At 64.7% G+C, this 27,164-nt stretch overlaps 1 protein-coding gene across 1 annotated transcript; it reads left to right on the forward strand.

Moving 5' to 3' along the window:
- The first annotated feature begins 17,229 nt into the window (after window positions 1-17,229).
- POFUT2 (protein O-fucosyltransferase 2) lies at window positions 17,230-26,783 on the forward strand. The gene is made up of 9 exons (XM_080824509.1): window positions 17,230-17,388; window positions 18,499-18,749; window positions 20,740-20,884; window positions 21,429-21,539; window positions 22,909-22,975; window positions 23,770-23,895; window positions 24,608-24,788; window positions 24,956-25,079; window positions 25,715-26,783. Exons 1-9 carry the CDS (start codon window positions 17,255-17,257, stop codon window positions 25,866-25,868), a joined length of 1,293 nt encoding a protein of 430 aa, XP_080680635.1. The 5' UTR covers window positions 17,230-17,254; the 3' UTR covers window positions 25,869-26,783.
- Window positions 26,784-27,164: the final 381 nt, after the last annotated feature.

The following is a 27,164-nucleotide window of genomic DNA, read 5'->3' on the forward strand; positions in this document are numbered from 1 at the left end:
CCCGGCCTCCCTCCCCCGATGCCGGCCCGAGACCTGACAGGGGCTGCCCGGGGCCCGCCTCCGAGGGACATCTGCCCTCGGGTCCCCGGTTCTCCTTACTCTCCGAGAGGAGCCCCGTCCGTCCTCCCATGTAGCAGGGAGGCTCCGGGGGGTGTCAGGGCCCCGGGGGGCTCAGGTGCACGGGGAGAAGGCTCGGAAGTGGGCCTGGGGCGGCTCCCGGGGCAGACGCGAGCGCCAGAGGCAAGTCAGTAAGGACAGTAACTGATGACCGTCCCTCGAGGGGAATGAGGAGGGAAGAGTCTCTCTTGACTGAGAAAAACTCAATTCGTGACTCGGGGGAAGCTCTTCCTCAGGGTAGAATTCCAGCCAACAAATGATGGGATTAGAAGATCCGTGCTCAAGGGGCGCCCGGGGGCTCCGTGGGCCGAGCGTCTGACTCTCGGTTTCGGCTCAGGTCCTGATGCCGCGGTCCTGGGATCGAGCCCCATAGGGCTCAGCGCTCAGCGGGGGGTCTGCCGGCGTTTCTCGCCCCCTACCCCTCCCCCCTCGGGTGTTTTCTTTCTCTAAAATAAATAAATAAAGTCTTTTAAGAAAAGAAAACTATTGTGGAATAAAAATAGTATTTTTTAAAAGGTGTGCCCCCTGCCATCTGGACACACTCACCCCTGCCCGTCTTCGCAGAGCAGAGCCGCAGGGCCCCGAGGGTGGCCGGGACCCCGCTCCGGGCAGGAGCTGTTCCCCCACACAGGAAGGAGGAGGGGGGACCTCGGGGCCGGAGACACCCACCACACTGCCCTTGCACAGAGGGGAGCTGACCGAGCTCATCCCAGCCATGACCCTCCCCTGCTCCCTCCCACTGACCAAGCCCCCCACCCCCCACCAACACCCAGCTAGGGGCCTGGGCGGGTCATCCAGGATGGACCCCGCGTCCTGCGGCTGGAGGCCCTGCCACCCGCCCGCAGGGCCTGGTCCTGGCTCTGGGACCACTCCCCAGAGACCAAGCATGTTACCTGGGTCACGGCCTATGGGGCACACACGTGCCTGTCCACACTGTGGAGGGGACTCAGGGCCACTGCCCCCAAACCTCTGCTGGTCCCAGTAGCTCCTGGGCTGGACTGGGGGTGGCCTTGAAGTCCCAGGAGGAGCCCCCAGCCCACCGGTGACTGGGCTCCCAGTTCCCTAGTGGTCAGACATCCCCAGGGTTTCTTAAAAACCCACATTCCCAGGCCCCTCCCAGAGCCCTGACCCACAGATGTGGCATGGGGTAGGGGGCCAGAGGCCGTGTGGACGCCCACGGTGGGTGGAGCGCTGTGTGGTCGCCGCCCTCCTGCTCGTCGCTCTCCCTGCACGCTCACCTGTCACGCCCCTGCCACAGGCCCGGTCCCCCACCCTCCACCCGCGCCATGGCCACCGCGCCCAGCAGAGCCCCACTGGCCGGTGCCCCACTCTCCCCCGCCTCCCAGCCGGAACCCCGACCCCTGCAGGCTGCTTCCTCCCCGCCGAGCCCCTCGCAGGACTCCCCGCCACACGCGGGCCATGAGCCGCCCTGCTCCCGAGTCCGCACCTCTCACCGCAGGGCCCGGCCCGGCTGCCGCTCGTGCGGTCCTTGGGGGTCAGGGATGACGCCCGATGGCCCCCACAACCAGCTCCCCCTGCTGCCCGGTCAGCATGTGCCCCACGTCTCTCCCGGGACCCCAGGTTGTTCGTCCGTGGGGGAGACCCCAGCCCGTGGTCCACAGACAGATCGCTCGAAGGACTCCTGTCTCTGCCGACAATCGACTCAGCCCCATGGGGAATCAAAGTGTGACATCCTTCAGTGAGGTCACAGAGGTGGTTGTAATGGGACGTGAGGTTGGGAATGTGGGCCGTGGCCCCAGGGCCACCATCAGGAGCCACCGAGCCACACGTGCGTGTTTTCCTTGGAGGGGTCTTCCCAGCAGAGGCCGAGACCAGGCTGTGGGACACCCTGCCCCCACCCTGTCCCTCTGTCCCTGGGGAAGGCGTGGCTGGGGGCGAGGGCTCCGTGGATGGATCCCTGGAGATGACCAGGGGCTGAGATTCATGTCCCCGCCCTCGGCGATGGCCACCACCCGAGCCGAGGCTGTGACTCGGGCTCCCAGAGGGACGGTGCAGTCTGACATGTGACTCGGAGACCGGTGTCCGGGGGAATCCAGGAGCCGGCACAGTGGGGGCCGAGGAGCCCGCGGACATGGCTGGTGGGTGTGGGTCTGTCTCCAAGACGGGGTGTGCGCTCCCTGGGGACAGATGGCATGAGACAAGCGTCTTGAATTAATCGCAGGACTAGCAGTGACCGGAAAGTTCCAGATCCCGGCCCAAGTTTTCAAACTGCAACATGAGAAAACAGTCCTCTTGGAACAATGCTCAAGGAGGAGTGAAGTGTAAAAATAAAGATGCTTTTTAACGACACCCAGGGGTCCCGTGTACCTGACACAGGACGGAAATAATTATCATGAACCTCTTTGTGGTGGAAAACATGTCTCTGAGCTTAAGACCAAAAAGGAAACCAAAAAGTCGTACAGTTGACTCTGCACGAATAAAGTGTCACTATATCAAAAATCACTATAAATGGAATTTACAGACAAATCTGTTCAAATTCTCACCCTGGATTTTAACTGCCACATACCGGCCATGAATCCAATCAACACCCCTGGGAGCTCAAGGGCCGTTTTCCATTTTAAAAAGCGGGGAACTGTGGAAACGTGATTGCAAGTTGTAGAAAAGGGAGCGCTCTCACAGATCGCCGAGGGGGAGACGGAGGACGCGGGGGACACGTCCCGAGACATGACAGTATGTACTAGGGCCTTCGGTGAGCGCATTTAGCACAGGGACATACAGCTTTGGATGCGGACATGGCCACACACATGCACACGCACACACGCGCACACACATGCACAGATGTGCACACACAGGCACGTGTGCATGTATACACATGTACTTACACACGTGCACACACCTACCTGCACACGCATACGTGGGCACACGTAAAACACACGTGCGTGCCTACCTACACGGGCACACACGCACACACGTCCCCTTGCAGACAAGGCTAGAGAGACACGCCCAAACTATCACCGCCATCTCTGGGGTGGGGCTTGTCCACGGTTTTGAATTTCCATGAATTGCTTATTGGAGTTTTCCAAAACAAATAGGTATTTGGTGATCCAAATACCCAAACAGTATTTTTCCAAAAAATACAAGCAAAGAAAAGAAAGCAAACGGTTATGTAATAGGTCACGCCCAACCTCTCAGATGCTGAAAACACGGTCTTGGTGGATTCCGGTGCTCTCCCCAAGAAAGTGCAGAACTTAAAACGTCCTGCGCAGGGTTTTCAATCTCTGGCCACCGTGCCCTGCCCGACCTTCCTCCCCGACCTCAGATGGGGTGCTCTGGGAGAAGGGTGGGGGGTGGGGGACCAGCCCCTCAAAATCCTGGAGAGGCTGGGATGGCCTGGAACCGAGATGCACCAACCATGTCGATGCTCTTTCCTAAGCCGTCCGCCTCCCCCTTCGCTGGGGGTGCAGAGCAGGGCGGCTGGGCGCTGTGGGAGGCCAGGAGCCTGCGGCCGCGGGAGACATGGGGGGTGTGCAGCGGGAAAGGTCTTGAGCACAGTCTGGACCTGATTCTGCAGGTGAGGCCGGGCACGGAGCGCGCGTCTACTCAGGTCGGGTTGGGGCGATGGGGGAGGGGATCACCTGCACGGAATCCGCATGGAGATGGTCGGGCCAGGAGTTAGAGACACAGTTCATCGAGGCAGCTGACTCATCCACAGTGAGGGGCCCGGGCCGTGGCCGACATGAGCCCGGGCCACCGTCCACACCGCCACACTGTGGACGTCTGCTCAGCACCACGGGCCTCTCGGGCTCTGCATGACCCGTGAGTGACACTGGGCTCCTTTGCAAGGTTGTCCGGGGCAGCAGGTGGACTGTCCCTTCCACAGGAGTCCGGAGCCCTGATCTCAGCTTCTCTGTGTGACGCAGCCAGCCTTGCCCACGCAGGTGCCCCGGCCTGTCCATGCCCCCTGCAGGGTCATGCTCAGGGAACAGCGCAGAGAATGCACTCCACGGCTGTTGTCCCAGCCATGCCTGGCAGACTGTCGTCTGCCTCTGCCCCAGGCACCCGGGGTCTTCCGCCAGCACCCAGAGGGCAGGGCAGGCCGACGGTCAGCTGCAGGGAGGGACGATGCCGCACCGTCACGGTTCTGGACGCAGCGGTCCCTGGTGGCCCACGCAGAAGAGGCTCCGGGTTCCAGCAGTGCATGGGGACACTCGGGGACCAAAGTGTGTGGGAGGGTGAGCATCCAGCCAAGCAGAGCCCGCAGCAAGGGAACCCCCCTTTCCTCCACAGACAGACCCTGACACTGACCACAGCACCTGCGGCCCCCACAGCTGAGGCAGCAGCGACTAGAACAGGAGCGCGGCCCACGGAGCTCCCCGCCCACGGGAGAGGCCACCGGCCTGACGTGCAGGGTTAGGAGGAGGAGGTCGTGAGGACCAGCTGGGAGCACCTCGGCGCTGGGAACCAGGCTCCCCTGAGGAGAGAGATGGCCCCCGGATTTGGGGGTGCCCCAAGGCTCTCGGCACACCGTCTTCAGGGAGCTCAACCACGGCTCCCACTAGAAAGCGGTGTCCCCGGCCTCCTCGGTGAGGTGGGCCCCGGGGAAGGCCTGTATTGCCACAAGGAAAGGTCCTGGACCACATGGGACCCGGTGACGTCCAGCCATCGGAAGGCGGGGAAGGCTGTGGGGCGCCTGCTGGGGGGGCTGGCGGAGGGGAGGGGGGGCCACGGCCCACAAGCCCCGCCCCCACAGGAGAGGCCACGAGGACGGCTCACGCACCCGGAAACCGACGCCGCACACCCTCGGCTTCCCTCACCCAGGCCGTAACCTGGTGGCACGTTTATTTACTTAGTCAGGCCTTATTTCAACAAACGTTTCCCAGCACCTCTGGCTAAGGAGAGGACCACCGAGAGAGGCTAAGGACCACCGAACTGGCTTTACCCCTTGGAGGACCTACCGCCCTGCCTGCCTCGGTTTCCCACCCGCAGTGTTCGGGACGAGGCTTGGACGACGAAATGGGGGAGTACACGTCACTGTCTCCGGCCTGCCCACAGGAGGTAGCTTCAGAGGGAAACTGAGGCGAGAGCCCGGCACTTAGCATGGCCCCCGGTGGGCCCCGCGGCGGGACGGGTGCCCAGGAGCCCCTGCGATGTGGCCGCACAGCTCGTGCCTGTTTTGGCGGAAGGCACAGTGGCTGAGGGTCAAGGTTAACACTTAGCAAAACCAGCTTTGACATCCGTGCCGGTCAGCGTGGGCGACCAAAACAGAGCCCCAGACCAGTGACTCAAACAGCAGCAGCGTATCCGGACAGCCGGACAGCCCACACGGCGGTGCTGGCAGGAGTCCCCAAGGCCCTCTCCTCCCCAAGGGACCCCTCTGTGCCCGTCTGCATCCTGGTCTCCCCTTCTGACACGGACGCCAGCAGGCTGGGGCACGGCTCACGTCTGTGCTCTCTTCGGTTGCAGTCACCTCTGTAAGGACCGTGTTTCCAAATACAGCCACAGTGTTCAGTGCAGGGGTCAGGGTTTCCACACGTACCCTCGGCACGCAGCTCAGCCCAAGACCTTCTAGACGTAGGGATGACCCGGGGTCGTCCGAGTCCGTCTGCATGCCGTGCTGTCCTTCAACACGACCCGGCCTGCGCCGGCCCGCTCCCGAGCCCCACACCCCCCTCTGCCTCGCGGTGCGGCCTCAGCTGGGCTGGGGGGCTCTGGGGCGACACGCTGCATCGACGGGCACAGCCCCCCGCTGCTCCCTGGGTGCGGCAGCCTCCCCGGCACTGGACAACGGGCAGATCTTCTCCGGAGCTCAGGGAAACCAGCAACACGGAGGAAGGAAGCCCCCGAGATGTGGCCTCGCAGGCTGGACCAACATGAGACCTCCGCACGCCCCTAATGCCAGCGTCTGTGGGGGTGCCCCAGGACTTCACACCTGCGCCCCGAGGACAGCACAGGGAGGCGCCCGCCTCTTCCCACGCAGGGGATGAGCAGCTTGGGGTCCCCCATCGCGGCGACCAGCAGAGTCAGAGTCACGCCTGGACGTGCGGCTCTGGGGCGTGCCCGGTGCTCCGCGCCCTGCTGCCCACGGTGCCAGCAGCCGCTCGCGGGTCAGGCCATGGCAGGCTGGGCCCGGCCCTCTCTGCGGGCCTGTTCCTGGGAGCTCCTGTTCCCGGGAGCCGGCCTGCGGCTGGGCACGGGGCGCTGCGCAGACAGCCGCCGGCCTCCCCCACGTCTGCTGGCCAGTCCCAGGGACATGAGCTGCTTTGGGGGACGCTTTGGGATCACGGGAATGTCAGGAAAAACCATCTAGCCTCCAGACCCCGTGCCGCAGACGCTGATGGATTCCCCACCCGCCTCTGGACGGCAGAGGATACATCCGGCTCTGGCCAGGCAGGCCCTATCCGTCTGTCCGTCTCTGATCAGGGTGATCACTGTTTCCCTCGAGACCGGCCAGAGGGGCCTGTCCACTCCAGGGTGTGAGGCCAGCGTTTGGGGACAGTCCCCAGGGTCTCATCACAGCGCTGGGTGAGGCTCAGGGTGAGTTTCCTGGCCAAGGCTCAGCCACTTCCTCTGAGGGGGAGGCCGGCTGCTGTGACTATGATTTGGGATAAAAGCACCTAGAAACACTTACTCAGTCCATCCTGTCGTGGCACGGACTTTAAAATTCCAGCATCTCTGGGTCAGTATTGTGACGGCTGCTAGCTCCATTAGCCTCCCTGGGGAAATCCCAGCTCCCCACCTCTCCCCGCCCTCCCCTCCGGGGTCCGGCCGCGTCTGCGCCTCCAGCACACGTCTCCTTGGCCCCAGGTGGCACAGAGACCTCCGTGGCCCACACGGGGAGCCGGGCGCTGCCAGGCTGTGCCTTCCTGGGAGGTCTGAGCTGCCCAGCCACACCGGGTCACAGCCCTGGGGGCCGCTGAGAGGGCGGACCGAGTACCATGGCCCCGGGTGCTGAGCTGACCCCATGACTCCGAGGGTTGGTACCAGTACCAGGCAGCACTCACGCCGCATCCTGACGGTGTAAAGGCCACTCGGGACCAGCAGGTCCCAGAGAAGAGTAGACTGTCCCCTGTGCTGGGGCAGCCGCGTCCCCCAGGCCCACAGGCAGACAGGGAGCAGGGCGCCGTCCCGCCAACCCCATCGCCAGCTCCAAGCTGGGGCCCAACGGCTTGGTCCAACCTCCTGGCATTAGGGAGGGGAAACTCTTCCCCGAGAAGGGGTGCAACTGGCCTAGAGCTGCGCAGAGAGGTGGGTCAGGACTGAACCTCATCTCTGGCTCGTGGTCCCAGTGGGGGCCGAGCCTCCCAGGACCCAGGGAAAGCCACACGTAAGGTCAGCGTTTGCCTTGATGGCGCAGACGCGGGGTCTGGGGGGCTGGGCGTGGGGAGCCTGGCGGCAGGCGAGCGCGGTGGGCCCAGGGCCGGGGCTGAGCCCCATGGGTCCCAGGTTGCTGTGGGGAGGAAGGAGCCCCTCCCCCAGGTCAAATAAAATGGCAGAAGCAAGCCCGTTTGCAGGGGGTGAACTCGCGGGAGATTTCAGACATGCACGTGGCCGCTGACCGTCCGGGGCGGGGCAGGGGCGGTGGGGCTGGGAGTGATGCCGGTGAGCAGAGGGGATGGTCAGGGCCAGGCTGTGGGGGAGAGGGGAGAGGGCAGAGTGCCTTGTTGCTGGCCTCCAGGCGCAGGGTGAGAAGCCCCGGAGAGCGTGGGAGCTGGTGGAGCCGGGGGGGGGGCAGCAAATGAGGGACCCAAAGCAGGGGTGAAGGCAGGGGTGTCGGGGTGTCTGGGACGGGGTGGGGGCACTGGCCTTGCCAGAGATTCTCAGGGGCGTCAGCTGCAAGACAGGGAGGAGGTGAGGGCAGTGGCCGGAGGGACTGGGCCTGACAGGGGGGAGGTTAGATGCTGGGGGTGGGGCGCGTTCCAGGCCGGAGAAGGTTCCCAGGGCGCTGACCATCCCCAGCTGCCCGCAAAGCGCCTGCGAGCTTTCAGAGGGGTTTTCTGAGGTTCTCAGGCTCCAGCTTTCCCATTCCGTGAGCTGGAGATAGGAAGTTGTGGTTTGCAGACGCAGTCCTGCTAGATGGCGGACATTCCAGTCCTGCAGGCTTCGTGGGACTGTTCGCAAACGGCTCCAGGGAGCTGGAGGGACTGGCCAGCTGTGGGAACTCGCTCCCAGACCCAGTCTGTCCTCATTCTGAGAGGCTGTGGGGCCCAGGAAGGTCAGTGGGTGGCAACGGTGTTATATGAAGCCTGGATCCTGACCTCCGAGGAGTCCGGGCTCCAGACCTCGACCTCCGGAAACGTTTGATATTCAGAAAATACGCACCTTTCTCTGCAGCCTGGTGCGCGAGGCCCTGGACCGGGGTGGGTGCTGGGGACAGAGACTGAGGGAGGGGAGAGACAGACAGAGATGCTGAGGGCGAGAGCATGTGGGACCCCAGACTTCGTTTGTCGCCCCCACACCGGCCGTTTGCTCTGAGACCGGGCAGCCCTCTTGTGGTTGCTGCCCAAGGAGCCCCAGCGCGTGGAGGCGGGCGCCCACCTCCAAGGCGTCTTGAGAGTCTGGGAAGAGCTGCCACGCGTGGCCAGCTGGGCACGGGGCGAGACTGCACGCGCGGGCTTTACTCGGCGCGTACTCGATGTTCCACGCCGGACACCGCCACCATTAACCGTGAAGCTCCCAGCATCCCATCCGCGGCCTCGGGTGGTATTTGGGGCTCGATTTTAAGCCCCTTTGGAAATACTTGCCAGGACAGGACTATGCGGTGTAGAAGGTTCCTGCTGGGAAGCACGCAGATTACCGCCCGCCTCCCTCCGTGGTGCCCGCAGCTCCCCCCGGAAGCCCCGTATCCTCCCCGCAGGAATCGGCCCCCGGCTCGGGGCTGCAAACCGCACCAGCGTCAGGCACTCCGGCCGCCGAGCACTGGCCGCGCCGCCGTCCCTGGAGACCTTGCTGACCAGCCACCGAAGTCCGCGTTCCCAGATTCGGAGCTGCTGGCGGGATGGAAGTTTGTTATGTGCCTCCGTTGACAAACACCTTCCCCAGCCCCTTCTATCCATTAACAAAACTTGAGAGAAGGGCACGTGTCAGGGAGCTGTGGATGGGTTATTCTCGAAAACGCATCTGTGTCTTCCGTGCCCATGATCTTCTGGGCCGTCCGACACGTTCTCGATCGCTTTTGTGAAAACAAGTTCTGGGCAAATCCCTGCCATGAGGCAAGATGGCTGATGTCCCACAGAGCACACGGCCGCGTCCATCCCGCCACCGGCTCCGCCAGAGCGGGGACAGAGGGCCACACCGGCGGCACACGCTATCCCCAGAACAAAGAGAGAGGGGAGGGAAGAGAAGGGGGATCTCGTGAAACGACCGTGTTCCAGTTCCTAGCAATACATTTCAAAAGCTAGATTACGTGGATGATTTTCTCGGGAAATAGATTTTTCAAGTACAAAGCAAGTCGGGTAGAAACAGGAAATCTAATTAGTCCAATGGCCTGGGAGCAGGAAAAAATAGCCGAAGGTTTAACCTTCAAGAGGCCCCAGGCGCGGGCAGCATCATACTGAGCCACGATCTTTAAGGAATCCCTGCACGTGGAAACGCGGGACCGCGGCTGGGGTTCGCCCGCCTCCGCTTCCCGCCAGCGGGGTGTGGCCTCGGAAGGGCCACGCACACGCCGGGAGCCTCAGTTTCCTCATCCGTCAAGCGAACGTGAAAACAGTACCTAATGCACGGGGTGTGTTTGTAGATTAGAGACGTGACTCACAGGAAATGGATACAACCGTTTGCGTAGAAAGAACTGGACACATTTCAATTGTTACCAAGAGTTACTCGCTCCCGAGCCCAGAAGACAAACATCACAGCTCAGTCCGTACAGTTAGTGGAAAACCAGCGGTGGGGCTCACACTCACACTCACATATACACACTCACACCCACACACACACTCACACCCACACACACACTCTCACACACTCACACTCTCACTCACACTCTCACACACTCACACTCACACACGCACACACACGCACACACTCACACTCACACTCTCACTCACTCTCACACTCACATATACACACTCACACTCACTCACACACTCACACCCACACACTCACACTCTCACTCACACTCTCACACACTCACACACTCACACTCTCACACACACTCACACTCTCACACTCACACTCACACACTCACACTCACACACGCACACACACGCACACACTCACACTCTCACTCACACTCTCTCACACACATATACACACTCACACTCACTCACACACTCACACCCACACACTCACACTCTCACTCACACTCTCACACACACTCACACTCACACACTCACCCACACGCGCACACGCACACACTCACACTCTCACTCTCACGCACACACGCACACACTCACACTCACACTCTCACACACTCACACTCACATATACACACTCACACTCACTCACACTCTCACACACTCACACTCACGCACTCACACTCACACACGCACTCACACTCACACACTCACACTCACATATACACTCACACACTCACACTCTCACACGCACACACACGCACACACGCGCGCGCGCACACGCTGCTAGGACACACGTTGTCTGTACCAGGGACGCACGACGTGCAGTAGGGGCACAAACCCTAATAAAAGCACCAACAAACAGAACGGAAGCCAGCAGGAGCAAGTGCAGTTCATCCCGGGAATGTAACGTGACTCAACATCACAAAATCTGTCCCTACGACGCGTTACATTGAGAGATTAAAGAGGCAAAGCTCTCACCATCTCAAAAGACAGTCGGTTCCCCAAAAAGCATGTGGGAAAACTGGATATCCAGTCCTGAATTTCGACACACGCGGTCGTGAGGTCTTTGGGGAGCAAAGAAGACTGGGGAAAGCCCCCAGCCCTGACACGCGTCGAGCTAAGGCTAGAGGGAAGGTCAGCAAACTTTCGGTCAGAGCAAATCTTTCAGGGTTCTCAAGCCAGCTGGCCTCTTCCCGCCCACTCAAGGCCACCGCGCCGCATGAATGCAGCCATGACGCTGTATTTAATGACAGGAGCGGCCCCGTGCCCATAGAACTTTATTTAGGAAAAGGGGCCACATGGGCTGGATCTGACCCCCGGGCCAGAGTTTGTGGATCCCGCATCAGAACCCTTCACGTTATAGTCGGAAACAAGAGATGGGGCGCCTGGGGGGCTGCGCCGGTGGAGCGTCCGACTGCCGATTTCGGCTCAGGTCGTGAGCTCAGGGTCACGGGATCGAGCCCCATATCCAGCTCCGTCCGTTCCTGGCGGGGGGTCTGCGGGTCCTTGTCGCTCTCTCCTCCCCTCGCTCGTGCGCGCCCTCTCGCTTCCTATCACTGAGCTAAATACACAAATGCAACCTTAACAAAGAAAACAATAGGGGGGTGCCTGACTTTATATCCAACTCCTAACAAGTGTAGTGACACAAGGAAATACATATGATTATGAACATTAGAGGCAGAGATAAGCTACAATTAAACGCACACTCCTAGGACTGCTTGACGAGGAAAACCCCAACTGACAAATCAATGGCAATCGGTAAGAATTACAAGTGGCCAATTTTAAAGTCAGTATAGACAAATATTAAAATTTATTAAAACAATATAGAACATTTATGGGGGAAAGCACACCATTTGCGCTGGCAATAAAGCCCAGGAACGAGCCAAGGATGAGAAAACCTGACATAGAAGAAAACTAGAAAACTTCCCCCAAAGTTCTAAATAAGTCGAGAAACCCATTCCTGAGCAACTCCGTGTCATGTCAGCAATGTTCCCAACTGTGCCCATACTCTCGGCACAGTCCCAGTAAGATTCCCAACGGGATGGGTGTGTCGCCACGGCTTCTGATGTCATGGGGAAGAGAAAATGTGCAAGACCGGCCGGCAGGCGTGTTTGAAAGGACGCACGGAAGGGCCTGGCTACAGCTCCGTCCTGATGAGCGAACTGTGTCCGGGGCCGAAACTGACAGGTAGGTCCGCGGGTCAGGACCCAAAGGCCAGAGACAGAGAGAGTGTTTAACAGATGACAATGGCAGCGTTTCATGCCAGCAAGGACAGCATCCCTTGCCCAGTAAAGACGCTGCGTCCCTCAGCTGTGCCTCTGATAGGGACAACCTCACAGCCCACTGGCCTCTGTCCACTCGCCCGCTCCGCCTTCCACCGACCCCAGGGATGCGCGGCCCGCCCCCACCTTGGTGGTGTGTCTGTCACCACCTTGTTGAGTGAGAGGAGCCTGGACCTTCTAAAAGGGGCAGAGAAGAGGCTGGGGAGCAGAGACATCCCCGGCGGAGAAGGGAAGCCCACAGGAGGGCAGGCGCCGGAGGTTACGGGTGGTCACAGGATGGCAGAGGACAGTCAACCACAGCCTCTGGGTGGAGGGAGGCCTGTGACAGTAGCGACGGGCACAACAGTGGGGACGAGCCTGAGTCCGTGACCACCTGGGTTCTGGGGCGGCGGGCCCACCAGCTACAGTGCATTAGGCCACCGTAGCACGGGATAAAGGACACCCAGCCTCTCCCAGGTTCTCACGGGTGGGATCTGACCGCAGCCCCCGTGTCCGCCCTCAGCAGGTCTGGAAGAATTCACAACCGTGGCCGGATCCAGAGCCCCAAACCGAGAGAGCAGGGGTCACGTGGAGTCGTCCCCCCGGGGCTCCGTGGGCGGGGGCTCCCTGCAGCCCGCACGAACTCCTGTTCTGCCCTTCGTCCCGAGCCCCCAGCCCCCCACCATCTGTGTGTGCTTCCGTTGACGCGATCGTCTGAGAAGCGCCAAGACGCGTCCTTGACACAGGCCGTTCCAAACACAAATAAGCAGCCTGTTTTGGTAAAACAAATTACGCACATTTTGACATTTGCTAGTGTTTTGATTCCAGAAAGGCTGTGGGCCATTCCCACAGTCCTGGCCCCCCACCCGTGGCCTGCTCCCCGCCCCCCACCCCGCTCACACTCACGCATCTTCCCACAGTCTCCGGGGACCCGGCGCTCGGAGGACCCAGCGGCTCCCAGGCTCAGCCCCAGCAGGAAGCCCACCCCGGAAGGCACACGCAAGGAGCTGAAGTATCCTGAGCCACAAAGGAGGGACCCAGGCGTTTGTAAAGGACGTTCTGAGTCACCTACCTTGGGGCAGGCCAAGTTGTTTTCCTGAACTGTGGACCGGCCGTGTGGGGGCTGACTTTTTACTGGGAGTCTAGCTTCCCCTCATTGCCCGGAGAGGGGAGAGGCCCTGCGCCCCCCACACAGGTCAGCCTCAGGACCCAGCCCCGGGGACCTGCCAGGCGGCGTCCTCCCCGCCACCCCGAGCCAGCATCCCTGCGAGCGGCCCCCACCACAGGCCTTTCCCGCCCCCACGACCTAGTTCTGAGATCGGTGGCTTCTCCCTCGTGAGGCCGCAGGGATGTCTCTCAGGCAGCAGGACACGAGTCAGGGGAAAGGCTATGGTTCTACCTCGGGGGGAGGTGGCCCGCACGGTCCGCAGGGACAGAGCACTGAGCAGCACTTTCACTGCAGAGCCCTGGGACTCCCCAGACTGGCCCTTCTGCAGGTCCTGGTCCGTCACCAGCCGAGATGACGAGATGACGGTGGGTCCCACTGTAGGCAGGTCCCGCAGGGAAGCCAGACCCACGCGCTGACCGCAGGAATCGGCACGCCTCACGCCTTGGTCACTTGGTGGCCTGGGTCCCCAGAGCACTGGGGCTGTCCCTCGAGAGCAGTCCTAGCAGGCAGGCCCCAGAGGCTCCTGTTAAAAAGGTCTCGCGGCTCCTGGTCTAACCGGAAGTCCCTTGCTTCTCACCAGCAGCGACCCCCGTGGCGGTCAGCTCCGCTATGCGTTTCTGGGGACAGAGGCAGGACTCTGCGGCAGGACATCGTGACAGGCAAGGACCCAGGGAGCTCCGCACCGTCCAGAAACTTCCTGGTAACTCATTCTGAACACTGAAAAGCAGGGCGTCCGTGGTGTGAAAAGACTGTGAACTGGGGAGTGTGTGCCCCCCAGCCTCAGCGAGCTCCTCGGCCCCGTCCACACCCGCGCCCACCTCCACCAGCTGTCTCCCCAGCCCCGCCGTGTCTGCCGCCAACCTCTCCAGGCGAAGGACTCGGAGGGGTCTCGGCAGCAGTGATTTGCCCCCTGCAGCCCCCGCGGCCCAACCCCCTCCCCGCCTACCCCAGGGTTGCTTCTGCGGACCCAAGGTGGGGCCAGGCGGCCCTCAAGCTGCCCCTTCCCCCGTTCCTTCCCTGGCTCCGTAGGGCCTCCTCCTGGAAGCTTCCGGAAGAATCTCTAGGTTCTTCTTCAGAGCCGCCTGCCCTCCGCATCCCGGCCACCTCAGGGCTGGGATCTCCCGAGACCCCGGGACTCGCACGGCACACCTGCGGGACCCCAGGCCAAAGGGCTTCCCTCTCCTTCTCCCCCTCAGTGGTGGCTCCTGCGGCTCAGCTTCGGGGGGACCTTGGGTGGGAGCAGCTCCCCGCTCTTGGGGGCAGAAGAACGGGGCCTGGCCCTGTGTGCTCCAGGTTGGCCCCTTCCCCAGCCCCTTCCCTCTGCCCGGGGCCTCCATCCCCGCTGTCAAAGGACTCTCTTGCCCTCTTGTGGCAAAGTCCCCTCCGGCAGGTGCTGTAGTGGGGGGAGGAGGGGAAGGTGTGAGTGGCTCTGGCTTCACACTCGGGCAGGAAACCTTAAGTATGTCTCCCGCTGTGCAGGGGAAGAAGGAATTTGCTTATTTTTCTTACTGATTTCTTTTTTCTGAGAAAGACTCACAAACCTCTCCCGGGTCATTCCCGTAATCCAGAGGTTAAACAGCAGAGGCGGAAGGGAGAGGGAAGGGGAGGGAGGAGGGAGGACAGGGAGGAGGGGAAGGGGAGGGTCGAGGAGGGGAAGGGGAGGGTCGAGGAGAGGAGAGGAGGGGAAGGGGAGGGGAGGGGAGGGGAGGAGAGGAGAGGAGGGGGAGGGGAGGGGTGGGGTGGAGAGGAGGGAGAGGGGAGGCGGGGATCTGCCCGGTGTCCAGGTGGCGGGTTCAGACGAGGAGCCTGTGGTGATGAATTTTCTGCGTCAGCCTGTCCCCGCTAAGCCCCCCCAGAACGCTGGGAAAACATCCATCTGTGGGTGTGCCCCTGAGGAAGCTTCCGGAAGACACTAGCGTCTGAGTCGGCGGACAGACCGAAGATCCCCTTCCCCAGATGGCTGGACTTCACCCAACCCTCCGAGGGCCCGGGTAGAACAAAAAGGAGGAAGAAAGGGTGAATCCTCTCCCCCTTCTTGGGCTGGGACACCCGTCTCGTCCTGCACGCAGGCGACGGAGCCCCCGGTTCTCGGGCCTTTGGACTTGGACTGACCACCACCACCCGCCTCCCTGGGCCCCCAGCTTCAGACAGAGATCCTGGGGCCTCAGGCCTGCACAGCCCACTGAGCGCATCCCTGCAACCCATCTCCTCACACAGACCCACCAGTGCTCCTCTGGAGAACCCCGATCTGAGAACCCCGGGGGGTCCTGATCTGAGCACACCTGTCGTGATGAAGGGCATTCTGAAACCACGAGAGGCCCGTGCATGGGACAGTGCACTTGATGTTACAGCATAAGTAGCACATTTTTTGGTGAATGAATGATATCGTGGCTGTGAGAAAATGTCCTACTTTTCAGAGATACAGACAGAAATATTTCAAATGGAACAAGTTGATGTCATTGCCAAAAAAAGTCATTTACTCTAAAATAGTAGAGGCAACACCAGGAGAACAGGCTGGGCACAGCCGGCGTGGTGGGAGGCGCCAGGGTCGTTGGGGGCAGCACACAGGCCCCCACTTCTGTCCTTTCTGTTCTGCGACTGAAAGGTCAGGACAGACACTGCTGGGAATAGTCTGGGGACGGCTTTACTGAGACAGAAAAGAACAAAAATCCAGCCCCAGGGACGAGGGCTGAAGGGCAGGTCCGGGGAACGGAGGGTATGTGCTGCTGGCCCTCCTGGAGCAGAGAACCCGGAGGTGACCATGCGTGCTCTGCTCACCGAGGGCAGCCGGCAAACACCCGGTCTACACACTCTGGTCTACACACTCAACTCCACGTGGCTTCGACAGCAGGCGAGGAGAAGCCCGGAGACCCCGCGGTCCAGGATGGGAGCCGGGGTGTGGACGTCTCCACCACTACATCCCCCCTTGCTGTCCCTGCCCCTGGGGTCCCTACACAGCTGGGCACAGACTGAGGCCGCCCCTCCGCCGCCCCCCCCAGCCCGGGACCCAGGGTGCACTTCAAGCCAGGAACTAGGAAGGCTCCGGTCACCCAAAGGGTCCCCCTCGGGCAGGAGCCACGAGGAGTTCAGCGCCTCTAAGAGAAACAGTGTCCCTGGGGAGCTACTGGGGGGAGGGGAGGGCGGCGCCGGGAAAGCGAGGGGTGGCCGTGGGGGCAGGGAAGCAAGGCCGCCCCGCACCGCACTGAGCTTCCTGCGGGGACCCCAGCGGCCACCGCCGCGCAGCCCCACACGCGGCGAGGTGCAGACCTGGGCTGCTCAGGGGCGGGGCGCGGGAGCCGCTGGCCCGCTGACCCCGAGGTCCGGCTCCTCACATGCACCTTCCGCCCCAGCCCCTCCCGCGTCCTGAGCGCGTGGACACAGAGGGGCCGCCCTGCCGCCCGCGCGCCGCGGCCTTCCACGGCGAGACCCCCCACCCTGTCCCAGCAGGAGCCACCTCGTCGCCCCCGGAACGGCTCTGCGGTCACCGGGCCGGGCGGGCCAGCTGTGCGGGCCTCGGCTCAGTCCCGCGGTTTGCCCGCCCCGAACCCCGCCGGCCGCGCGCCCGCCGCCCAGCGGAGCCCGAGACCCGCGCCGCGCGCACCCCCGCCGGAGCCCACCGCGGCCTGCGCTCCGCCCGGCGCGGCCCCGCCCCCAGGTCGGCCCCGCCCGGCCTGGCTCCGCCCACACCCAGCCCCGCCCCGGTCCTCTGGCTCCGCCCACAGACGCGGGGCCCCGCCCCTAGACGAGCCCCGCCCCAGGCCCGGCACCGGCCCCGCCTGCGCGCGGCGCCGCCCGCGAGACGCTTCCGCGAGACGCTTCCGCGAGACGCCCAGCCTCGGGATGACGCAAGACGCACGCGCGGCGTTGCCGTGGCTTCAGGAGACGCGCGGCGGAGGGCGGGGGCGCTTCCGGGGCGGGGCGCGGCCGCCGGAAGTGCGTGGCCGCCCGGGGCCATGGCTGCGCTCGGCGTCGTCGTCCTGGTGCTGCTGGAAGCGGCGTCGTGGCCGCGGGCCTCGGGGTCGGGCGAGGAGTTCTGGCCCGGCCAGTCGGCGGCCGACATCCTGTCGGGGGCGGCGTCCCGCAGACGGTAAAAGCGCGTCCGCGCCGGGGTCGGGGCCGCGGGGGGCGGGGGGCGGGGGGCGGGGCGGGCTCCACGGCGCGCACCCCCGCACCCCCGCACCCCCGCACCCGCACCCCCGCACCCCGTCAGCGCCGCACTCCCGCACCCGCACCCCGTCAGCGCCGCACCCCCGCACCCCCGCACCCGCACCCCGTCAGCGCCGCACCCCCGCACCCCGTCAGCGCCGCACCCCCGCACCCCCGCACCCCCGCACCCGCACCCCGTCAGCGCCGCACCCCCGCACCCGCACCCCGTCAGGGCCGCACCCCCGCACCCCCGCACCCCGTCAGCGCCGCACCCCCGCACCCCCGCACCCGCACCCGCACCCCCGCACCCCCGCACCCCGTCAGCGCCGCACCGCACCCCGCAGCTGCGGCGTCCCGGAGGCCCCGGAAGGGCCGGCTGTGGGTCAGCGTCGAGCAGCCGGCCTGGGGCCTGGCCCGTAGCTCCTGTGCGTGTCCGCGCGGGGCCGCCCCGGCTGCCCGCGGAAGCGTCCGCGGCGGGAAACGGGTGTCTGCGGTCCAGCCGCTCCCGGGGTTCGGCCCGAGCTGCCCGCGCCGCGCGCTGACGGGCCGGGATGGTCAGCGGGTCCCCCTGCGGCTCCGGGAGGGGGTTACGTCGCAGCCTCCTCGGTCGCGGCGGGGTCTGCGCGGGCCCGGGAGCCGCAGGGTGTCAGGGCCGGCGTGCGGGCGCGGGTGCGGGGCGGCTCAGCACGCGAGCGCGGGGCGGAGGACAGAGCGGGCACTGCCGGCGATGGTCTTCATTGGACATTGAGACGCGTCCCCGAGTCCGCGCGCAGCGGCTTCTCACGGGTTTCCTGAGTGACCCGACGCTGCGGAGGCTCTCGTTGCCCTCCGGATCCCGCAGACAGGTCGGGGGTCTGCGCTGTCCGCGGAGAGTGGAACCGGGCGGGGGATCCTCGGGCTCTTGTCGCCCAGACTCTGCGGGTCGCGGGTGGTTGCTGGCCGCGGGGCCCGAGCGAACCTGCGTGCTGGCCCCTCGCGGGCTCCGTGAGTGGTGGGCTGTGCAGCCGCGCGCTGGCCGCTGCCGCCCTCACCGGGAACTGCTCGCCCCCAGGTACCTCCTGTATGACGTCAACCCCCCAGAGGGCTTCAACCTCCGCAGGGACGTGTACATCCGCGTGGCCTCCCTCCTGAAGACGCTGCTGGAGACGGAGGAGTGGGTGCTGGTGCTGCCCCCCTGGGGCCGCCTCTACCACTGGCAGAGCCCGGACATCCACCAGGTGCGCATTCCCTGGTCCGACTTCTTCGACCTTCCGAGTCTCAACAGAAACATCCCGGTCATCGAGTACGAGCAGTTCATTGCAGGTGAGGCGGTGGTCGCGGGCCGTCAGCCGGCTGTCTGCGGCCTGGACGCGCTGACCCTGTGTGCGAGGGGGCCCCGCTGCTGTCTCGCACTCACAGCTCCCCGCCATCCTGCTCTTTCCAGAATTGGTCTAGGGACGCAGATCTGAGGTGTGCGAGCGCGTGCCCTCTGCCTCTGAAGCCTGGGGCGGCGGGTGAGCCCACGCCGGGCGCTCGTAGCGGCGGTGGGGAGGCTGCCCGTGCGGGGGCCAGGCCGTGCGGGGGTCGGGCATGTCCCAGCAGGACGTGCTCCCGTGCGGAGACAGCCTCGCGTCCCCAAGGGAGGGCTGTCCGTGCCCCAGGGGGCGCTGACCTCCCGGCACCTCTCTGCACCGCTGGCCAAGATTCTCGTCATAGTGTGTCTCGTTCCACTCAGTCCTGCTCAGTCTCAGCTTTTTAGAGAGAAGTTGACGATCTTCTTAGAGCGAGGGTGCGCAGAGTTCAGCGTTGTGTTGTTCAGAAGACACACGCTTAAAAGGCCGCGACACGCTTCTGCTGCCCCCTTAGCCTGGAGGAGGGAGGCGGCGACGCGATGCGGAGCTCAGGCCGCAGCCGCGTATCTGCATTTTCCACGTCCTGCTCTCACCGCCCCTTAGTCCCCGTCCCTTTGGGCCGTTCCTGTGGTGGGGTCAGTCCCGTGACGGCTGCAGGCATGGGACGATACGGACAGTACTTCCTAAAACCTCCGTTCGTGGGGAAGAAGCAAACCCTGAGATTTGTGAGAGGCACGTGTGGAGTGCGTCCTTCTGTGACCCGCGGGGAGAGCCGTTGCCGGGCGCCCGGTCTGACCGAGTCTGGGCATCGGCCTCAGCCTTGTCTGAGCCACGGGTCACGGAGCCTCCCGGGGAAACAGCCCTTCACCTCCGCGAGGGGCTGTGGCCAGGGCATTTCCTGACAGGCAGATACGGGGACAAGTGTGAGCCTCAGCCACCGGAGGTGCTCAGCGGCGCACACGGGGTATGCGGCGGGGGGAGCCCGGTCCCCTCCCTGCTGCTCCTGAAGCCTCAAGCCTGTGGCCAGAGCAGCAGCGGCAGAGAAGACGGCCGTCCTGGGTGACATGCTGCGGCGGGCGGACCCGCTTGGCCTCCGCCTGCCCAGCGGTCTCCCTCTACAGAGGGGGAGGGAAGGGAGCCTGTCCTGGGACGGGCTGTCCGGACACGTGCATCAGGGCACCGGGCCTCTTGGCCTTCCTGCGACAGGGGCCTCTGGAGCTCCAGGACCAGACCCCACCCGCAGTGCAGCCCCCGAGGGGGGAGGGGGGAGGAGACACCAGACTTGCACGCGCGGCGGCTTTCGTGGCTGGGCTCTGCTCACCCATCATCATGAACACTGTGCGCGTGGCCGGCAGGTTCTTAGGGGAGGGGGTGCCGTGGGCAGGACGGATGCGGACTGCTGCTCTCTTGGGGCTCCTGTGGGGAGCGGGGAGGCAGAAGCCACGTGACAGGAAGGAGGACCCGGATGGTGAGGAGTGGCTCGGAGAGAATGAGCGTGGGAAGGGGAACGGGCTGGGGGGGTGTCCCGGGAGGTGCGGTTTAAATGGCCTCCTGAGGGGTCAGGGTCAGCCCTGAAGGGAGCAGTCCCCACGAGGCTGGTCCCTGCAGGCAGGGGAGCGTGTGCTGGAGGGCCAGCATGGGGGACGGCGCGTGTGGGGCCCGTGGCGGTCGTGAGGACTGGGGAGTGCGGGGTGGCGAGGGCAGGCCCAGCGGCTGGAGGGGGGGTGCCGGTGAGGAGCCCCTCGGAGCAGCAGGGCCCGGTCGAGCTCTGCCGCCCCAGGCAGCGCCTCTCCGCCTTTTGGGACCTCGTGCCCTGATGTCGCCTGTTGCGTCCCGCGTCTGCCTCCGTGAGCTCTCTGCGGCCCCGCGGGAAGGAGGGTGGTGGCAAACAGAGCGACGGCTCTCGTGCCCGCGCGTCCGTTTCTGGTTCTCGTCACGCGGTCGTCCTTGGCCTCTTCCAGAGTCGGGCGGGCCCTTCATCGACCAGGTGTACGTCCTGCAGAGCTACGCGGAGGGGTGGAAGGAGGGCACTTGGGAAGAGAAGGTGGACGAGCGGCCGTGCCTCGACCCGCTGCTGTACTCGCCGGACAAGCACGAGTACTACAGGTGCGGCTGGGGCGGGCGCCCGGGGGGGGCGGCGGGAGCGCGGGCCTCGCTGCGACAGCCACGGCGCATTCGAGGCTCGTGGACGTGGCCGCGGCCATGGTGGTCAGGTCGCCCGGACCCATCTGCCACCAGGAGACCTGCCCGCGGCGGGCTCTCCCCTTAGCAGCACCCGTGGACCAAGCATCAGGATGACCGGGTTCTCGAAACTCCGTGCTCCGGGAGGTCGTTGACGGGGCGCGGCTGTTTTCGGGCCGTTACTGTCTGGGCTCTGGCCAAGAGGCCGGTTTGTGTCCCGTTCCCGCCCCTCTGCGCGCTCTGCCGGCCAGAGTTCCCCGAGCGGCCCCCCGGCCCCGTGGAATCAGACGGGAGTCGTGGTTTCTTCACAGGATCTCAGGAGAACGTCACCTGCCGGAGTCCCGAGCGGTCACTCTTCCCTGAGAGCAGGGCTGGCTTGTCGGGGCGAAGCCGTCCGCATGCACGCCCGGGCTTAGGTGTCGCGCGGCTGGGAACGGGCTGACGGAGGCGCTGGGCTCTTGTTTTCCAGGGGATGGTTTTGGGGCTACGAAGAAACGAGAGCGTTAAACGTCTCGTGTCTGTCCGTCCAGGGGTCGGCTTCCATCATGGCCCCTGTGCTCCTGAAGAACACGTCGGCGAGGTGAGCGCCGCCGGCTCCGTTGGTGACTGGCCGGCGAGGCAGCGCGTGTGTGCGCGTGCCTGTGTGTGCGCGTGCGCCGTCCTGCTGGCGTCGGGATTCCTCCTGGCTGTGGCCTGTGTGGCAGGCACGGGAGAGGTAAACCTCGTCCCCACCCCACACTCGGGCCACAGTGAGGCGGGGCTGGGAGAGAGGAGGAGGCTGCCCGTGTCCCTGGGGAGAGCCCGGGTTTCGGGGGCTGTCCCCACACTCCGGTCTGTGCAGCGAGGGCCGCTTCCCATGGGGCCGTCCCGCCACTGCTGGGCGGGAATTTACCGGCCGGGGTCTCGTTCTGCTTGTGGGCCGAGGAGTCTGACTCACACCGGGATAGCACGGGGCCCTGTCCGAGGGGGCGGTGGGGCAGGTGTGGAGTCCTGGGGGCGGGGGGTAGTGAGGGCTCAGGCCAGACTGGAAGGGAGCAGCGATCGGAGCTTCCTCGTTCACCGGACCCGGTGATTGCCCCGGTGGCTGACACGGGGTGAGGAGGTGGCCCACTGCAGCCCCCAGCCGCATCACCCCAGGTCCCACCTGCGCTCGCCTCTGCAGGTGGGTCTCTCACTCAGCCTCCTCAGAGCTGGACTTCGGAGTGGTCAGAGGGGTGGCCACGGCCTCCTGCCCGCGCCGTCCCCTCCCTGGCTCCCTGTCCCACTCGGGACACAGGGACAAGGGCAGAGTAGGAGGCCACACACCTCCCCCAGACTCGTGCCCCTGCATCCTACAGGTTTGAGTGGACATGGCCCCTGCTGGTGGGTCCCCTCTGCCCATTCTGATGCTTCGGGCTGTTTGGTCGCCCTGGACGGGGCCTGGCCTGGCCTCGCTTTGCAGGGAAGCGGTTGAGTGCTCTCGAAAGGGGCGAGCCTGCGCCTTGAGCAGCACAGACGGGCTGAGTTCACTTGGGTGATTGCGTGCAGATGGGAAGCAGGTGTCCTCCTGTGTGGTTTTGCGCTTGGGCTCGAGTCTACAAAGTAACGGATCTTCTAGAAAACCGCGTCTGCGCTCCTGCTGGGAGCCCCCTCTGGTGCGGTCTGGCATGCTCCGTATGCTGCCGGGGCCATCTTACTTGTTCGCCTCGTTTTATCTGTTTTTTGTCTGGTGCGGGTTGCCACGGGGCCTTACTGACCCCAGGTCAGTGGCTGGGACGGGAGAGGACCCCCGTCCCCGGATGCTGAGAACTTGCAGCCCCCCCCGGGAGTGTGTTCGGAGCCTCCTCCCTGAGGGGTCCCAGCACCAGCCCGCGTGCGCTCGGGAGGCGCTCAGCTCCGTTCCCAGCACGCCTGCGGCAGCCGATAGCAGCCGTACCGGCAGTTAGACACTCTGTGTTGTTTGAAAACAGGTCGGTGATGCTGGACAGAGCCGAGAACCTTCTGCACGACCACTACGGGGGGAAGGAGTACTGGAACGTGAGTGCCCCACGAGTCTCCCCGGCACGGCTCGGCGCGTCTGTGAACGTCTGAGATGGCGCTGGCTGACCCGCAGTGCGGGGGGGTGCGGCGGGGGGGAAGGGGGGCCACAGCCGCCAGGGTCCACGTGGTCGGCTGGTTGGCATCTCTCGTGGTAGGGCTATTTGTGGCAGCCAATCACTGAAAGAAACGCAGTCTGCTGTGAGCTCCAGCCCCACGCCGCTGCTTGTTGTGGGCGACCGGCTCGTCTGCGTCCCAGGATGCGTGCTTGGCACTGTGGGTCGGGCAGGAGCCTATGGAATCGGGCTTCATGCTCCCTCCTTGCGGCCGCTGGCTTCTGCTTTGGGAGGTCTGCCCTGTCTGAGGGGTGTGGTGCTCTCGTGGGCAGCTGGGCGGGAGGACCCGGGAGAGACCCCGCTCCCTGGACACGTGACATGGGGGCCTCCCGAGTAGGTCATTCCCGAAGCACGGAGGGGCCTTGTCATCACCGCCCGCAGGGCCTGCGCCTCTCACGGGCACTGTGGCCCTGAGCGAGCGGTGAGGACAGTGGCTTCCTTCAGTGGGGATCCTGTCCTTGCGTGTGGGGACCGTCCTGGCGGATCGTTCTGGCAGCTTTCCGGTTGCTGAGCTGTCGCCAGCAGACTGTCAGGAGCGCGTCCGTGTCCAGGCTCCGCGAGTGCCGGGGCGTCCTCCTCGGGATCCCTGTGGCAGTCAGCGGCGCGGGCTGCGGGGCTCCCGTGCAGGGCTGGGGGTGGGGTGGGGTTGCTCAGCAGCGCGGCTCTCTGCGCCCGCAGACCCGGCGGAGCATGGTGTTCGCCAAGCACCTGCGGGCCGTGGGAGACGAGTTCCGAAGCAAGTACCTGAACTCCACGGACGAGGCCGACAGGATCCCCTTCGAGGAGGACTGGACCAAGATGAAGGTAGCGCCTCTTGCTGCTCACAACGCGCACGCGCCCACCCAGGCGCACAGTCGCCGAGTCGGTCTCTGGGCAGCCGCGGACGCCCCTCGGGAGGGTCCCCTTGTGCCCCCCGCAAGCTCAGGGCGACGGCTCGGCTCTGTTTCCCCTCGGCGAGCTGGAGGCGCCGCTCTGGGAGTGAAAGCGGCCGCGGACCCGGGGCTTCCCGTCGGCGCCGTCTGCCCGGTGGCGCGGGAGCCGCAGAGAGTGAGGGAAGGCGGCGATTGCCCAGGCGGACACGGGGTCATCTGTGTCCGTAGAAGTCCCTTCTGAAGGGTCGGGTTTGCACATAACCCCAGCCGGTAACACGCTGCTGTCCCGAGCGGGCGATGTTTCACGACGTTTCCAGTGTCACGGGCGTCCCGGTGAGCCTCCGGGCGCTGGTCCCCTGGGCGCCTTCCAGCACAGCGGAGGGATCCCGCAGCGGTTACGGGGGTGTTCGGATCGCATTTCTGGGGAAAACGCAGAAATAGGTGATTTTTGTCATCTAATTTGCATTTTTTCTAGAGTTGTGTTTACTTGTTGGCACTCAGATAAAGGGTCCACGTGATTAGCCAGTTTTCGGCTCCAAGAGTCCCTGAGATGGGCCCGTGGGCGGGCGCTGCCGTGAGGGAGCTCGCGTTGTCCCGAGGGCCAGCGGCGGTCTGGACACTCAGAGCCGGTCCTCCTCTGCCAGGTCACACTGGGCTCTGCGCTGGGGGGCCCGTACCTCGCGGTTCACCTGAGGAGAAAAGATTTCATCTGGGGCCACAGAGAGGATGTGCCCAGCCTGGATGGGGCCGTGAAGAAGATTCGCAGCCTCATGAAGACCCACCAGCTGGACAGGGTGTTCGTGGCCACGGACGCCATCAGGACGGGTATGCGGCTCCGGCTCTGCCGGCCCCGTCACATCCCGGGCGGGCCCAGGTGCACCTGCGAGCTCGCAGCGTGGCCGGGAGGCAGTGCCGGGTTCCGTGCCCGTGCCTCGGACCTGAGCCGTGGATCCCACGGAGCCCCCAGTCACCGTCTCTCCGTCGCTCTGCAGAGCACGAGGAGCTGAGGAGGCTGCTGCCCGAGATGGTGAGGTTCGAGCCCACGTGGGAGGAGCTGGAGCTGTACAGGGACGGCGGCGTGGCCATCATCGACCAGTGGATCTGCGCGCATGCCAGGTGCCTCTGCCTGTGGTCGGCCCCGCCGTGGTCCGTCCGCCTCCGTGGCAGTTGGTCCCCCGTTGGCTGGGCTGACACGCAACGTCGTCTCAAGGCTGTGCTTCCCACCCGCAGCGTTCTCCCCAGTGCTGCCATGGGGGCGTCCCAGCCGCCCCCGTAGGGACCCCACCCAGGACCCTGCTCCCCTGAGCCCGGCCACAGCCTCCCATCAACGGGTGTCCCCGCGGAGCACAGCTGTGGTCTCCCTCTGTGTGTCATTGTCGCGGGAGGCAGGCCCACCCCAGAGGAGGGCGGGGGGACCAGGCCCAGGAGGAGGCCAGCACGCTTCAAGTGTGGGGACTGGTTCTCCGCATCTGTAGGGTCCCCCAGAGCCCCTGAGCCCGTGCGTGCAGGCTATGGGGCTGGGGTCCTCTCGTCTGATCTCTCTGTCCCCCGATCTCAGCCTGGCTCTCAGCACCCGCCCCTGAGCCCCAGACTTCCAGAATCTGGCAGCGTTCTCAAGCCTCCCCGTGCGGGATCCGCGGCCACTGCTCCCCGCATGTCCGGCCTGGCCTCAGGGCTGCGGGCTGAGGGGTCAGGCCAGTGGGTGCTGGGCCCCTTGCAGCGGCTCTCGTGACCCCTGCTTTCCTTGGCAGGTTCTTCATAGGAACCTCGGTCTCTACGTTCTCTTTTCGGATCCACGAGGAGAGAGAGATCCTCGGGCTCGACCCGCGGACGACGTACAACCGGTTCTGCGGGGACCGGGAGGAGGCGTGCGAGCAGCCCACGCACTGGAGGGTGGCCTACTGAGCCACCGGCTCCTCGTGTGCCCCGTGCCCAGGACGCCCGCACGCGTGGCCTCGTCTTCCTCTGAGCGCCCGTGTGGCCTTGGGGTTATGTTAGCCCCGGCCGGCAGGCAAGACTGCCCCACCATCGCCCTGCAGGGTCACAGTCACCGCTCACAGCCACGTGAGCCATGGCGCATGTCCATTGTCGGTGTTTCCCCGCCGTGGGCTGCCTGGGGCTCCGCTGCTGGCCAGGCCGGTGTGACGTGAGGAGGTGCAGGGGCTCGGTCTCCTGGAGGGCGTCCGGGTGCCCACGGGCCTGCTGCATTTCAGCCTGCCGGTCCCGCTTGTCCTGCACTTTGACCTGCGGGAGGCGCCCCGTGAGTTGGCGGGAAGGCGAACCCCCACCTTGCAGAGCTGGGCCTGAGGCCTGTGTTGGCCGGTGAGGGGCTCTCCGCTCCCCGGCTCGGACACCAGAAGGTTCCTCAGCAGGTCTTTGGGGCTTTGTCGGGTCCGCACAGAGAGGAACCCTGTGGCTGGCTGAGGGGCTGCGGGCGGGCTGCCGGTGAGTGTGGCAGCATCGGGGGTCGGACACCCTGGGCCCTGCCTCGTGGTGGGCGCAGTGGGCTGAGGGGCGAGGGGGCCAGGAGGACGGTCACTCCGGCGTCCGGAGGGCTCGTGCAGCTGCCCGGAAGCCCCTTCTGGGCCTCAGGCGTGGCCACCACCCACCCCTTCTGACCAGGAGCCCCAACTCCGCACGGACTCCCTGGGTGACCTGGGGACGGCTTCTGTCCTTTCCCGAGCTTTGAAAATCCGCCCCAGACCGCGCTCGGCTCCCGTGGTGTCACCGCAGTGTGCGGGGAGATGATGAAGTATTTATTCTCTGCTTATTTGTACCTTCAAATACTATTAATAAAATACGTTTTCTAGAAAACTGAAATTCTAGAAAGTGTGTTTTTCTTACGCCCTTGAATTTTTTTCCAGCTGAAAACGACACAAACGGTCCGGACTGTGATCCTCACTTTGTGTTTCAAGGAGAACGAATGCTTTGTCCTCCGCGTGTGGCCTCCCTTGGGGACCGTGGGGGCAGGGACGGGGAGCGCGCCTTCTCCCATCGTCCGCTGGACGGCTGCTGCCCGGCTGGCGTTGGGAAGAGCTGGGCACGGGGAGAGCAGCAGGTCAGGCACCGGGACGGCCGGTCGTGCCGGGTCCGTTCCCCGCAGCGCCATCCGTGCTAGCGGGCGGCTCAGCTGTGGGTGGCCCTGGGACAGCACGTCCCTGAGCCGCTGTGTGGCCAGAGCTGCTGTGACCACGGCCCGGC

This window comes from Martes martes (assembly GCF_963455335.1).
Source record: "Martes martes genome assembly, chromosome: 1".
NCBI classification, from domain to species: domain Eukaryota; kingdom Metazoa; phylum Chordata; class Mammalia; order Carnivora; family Mustelidae; genus Martes; species Martes martes.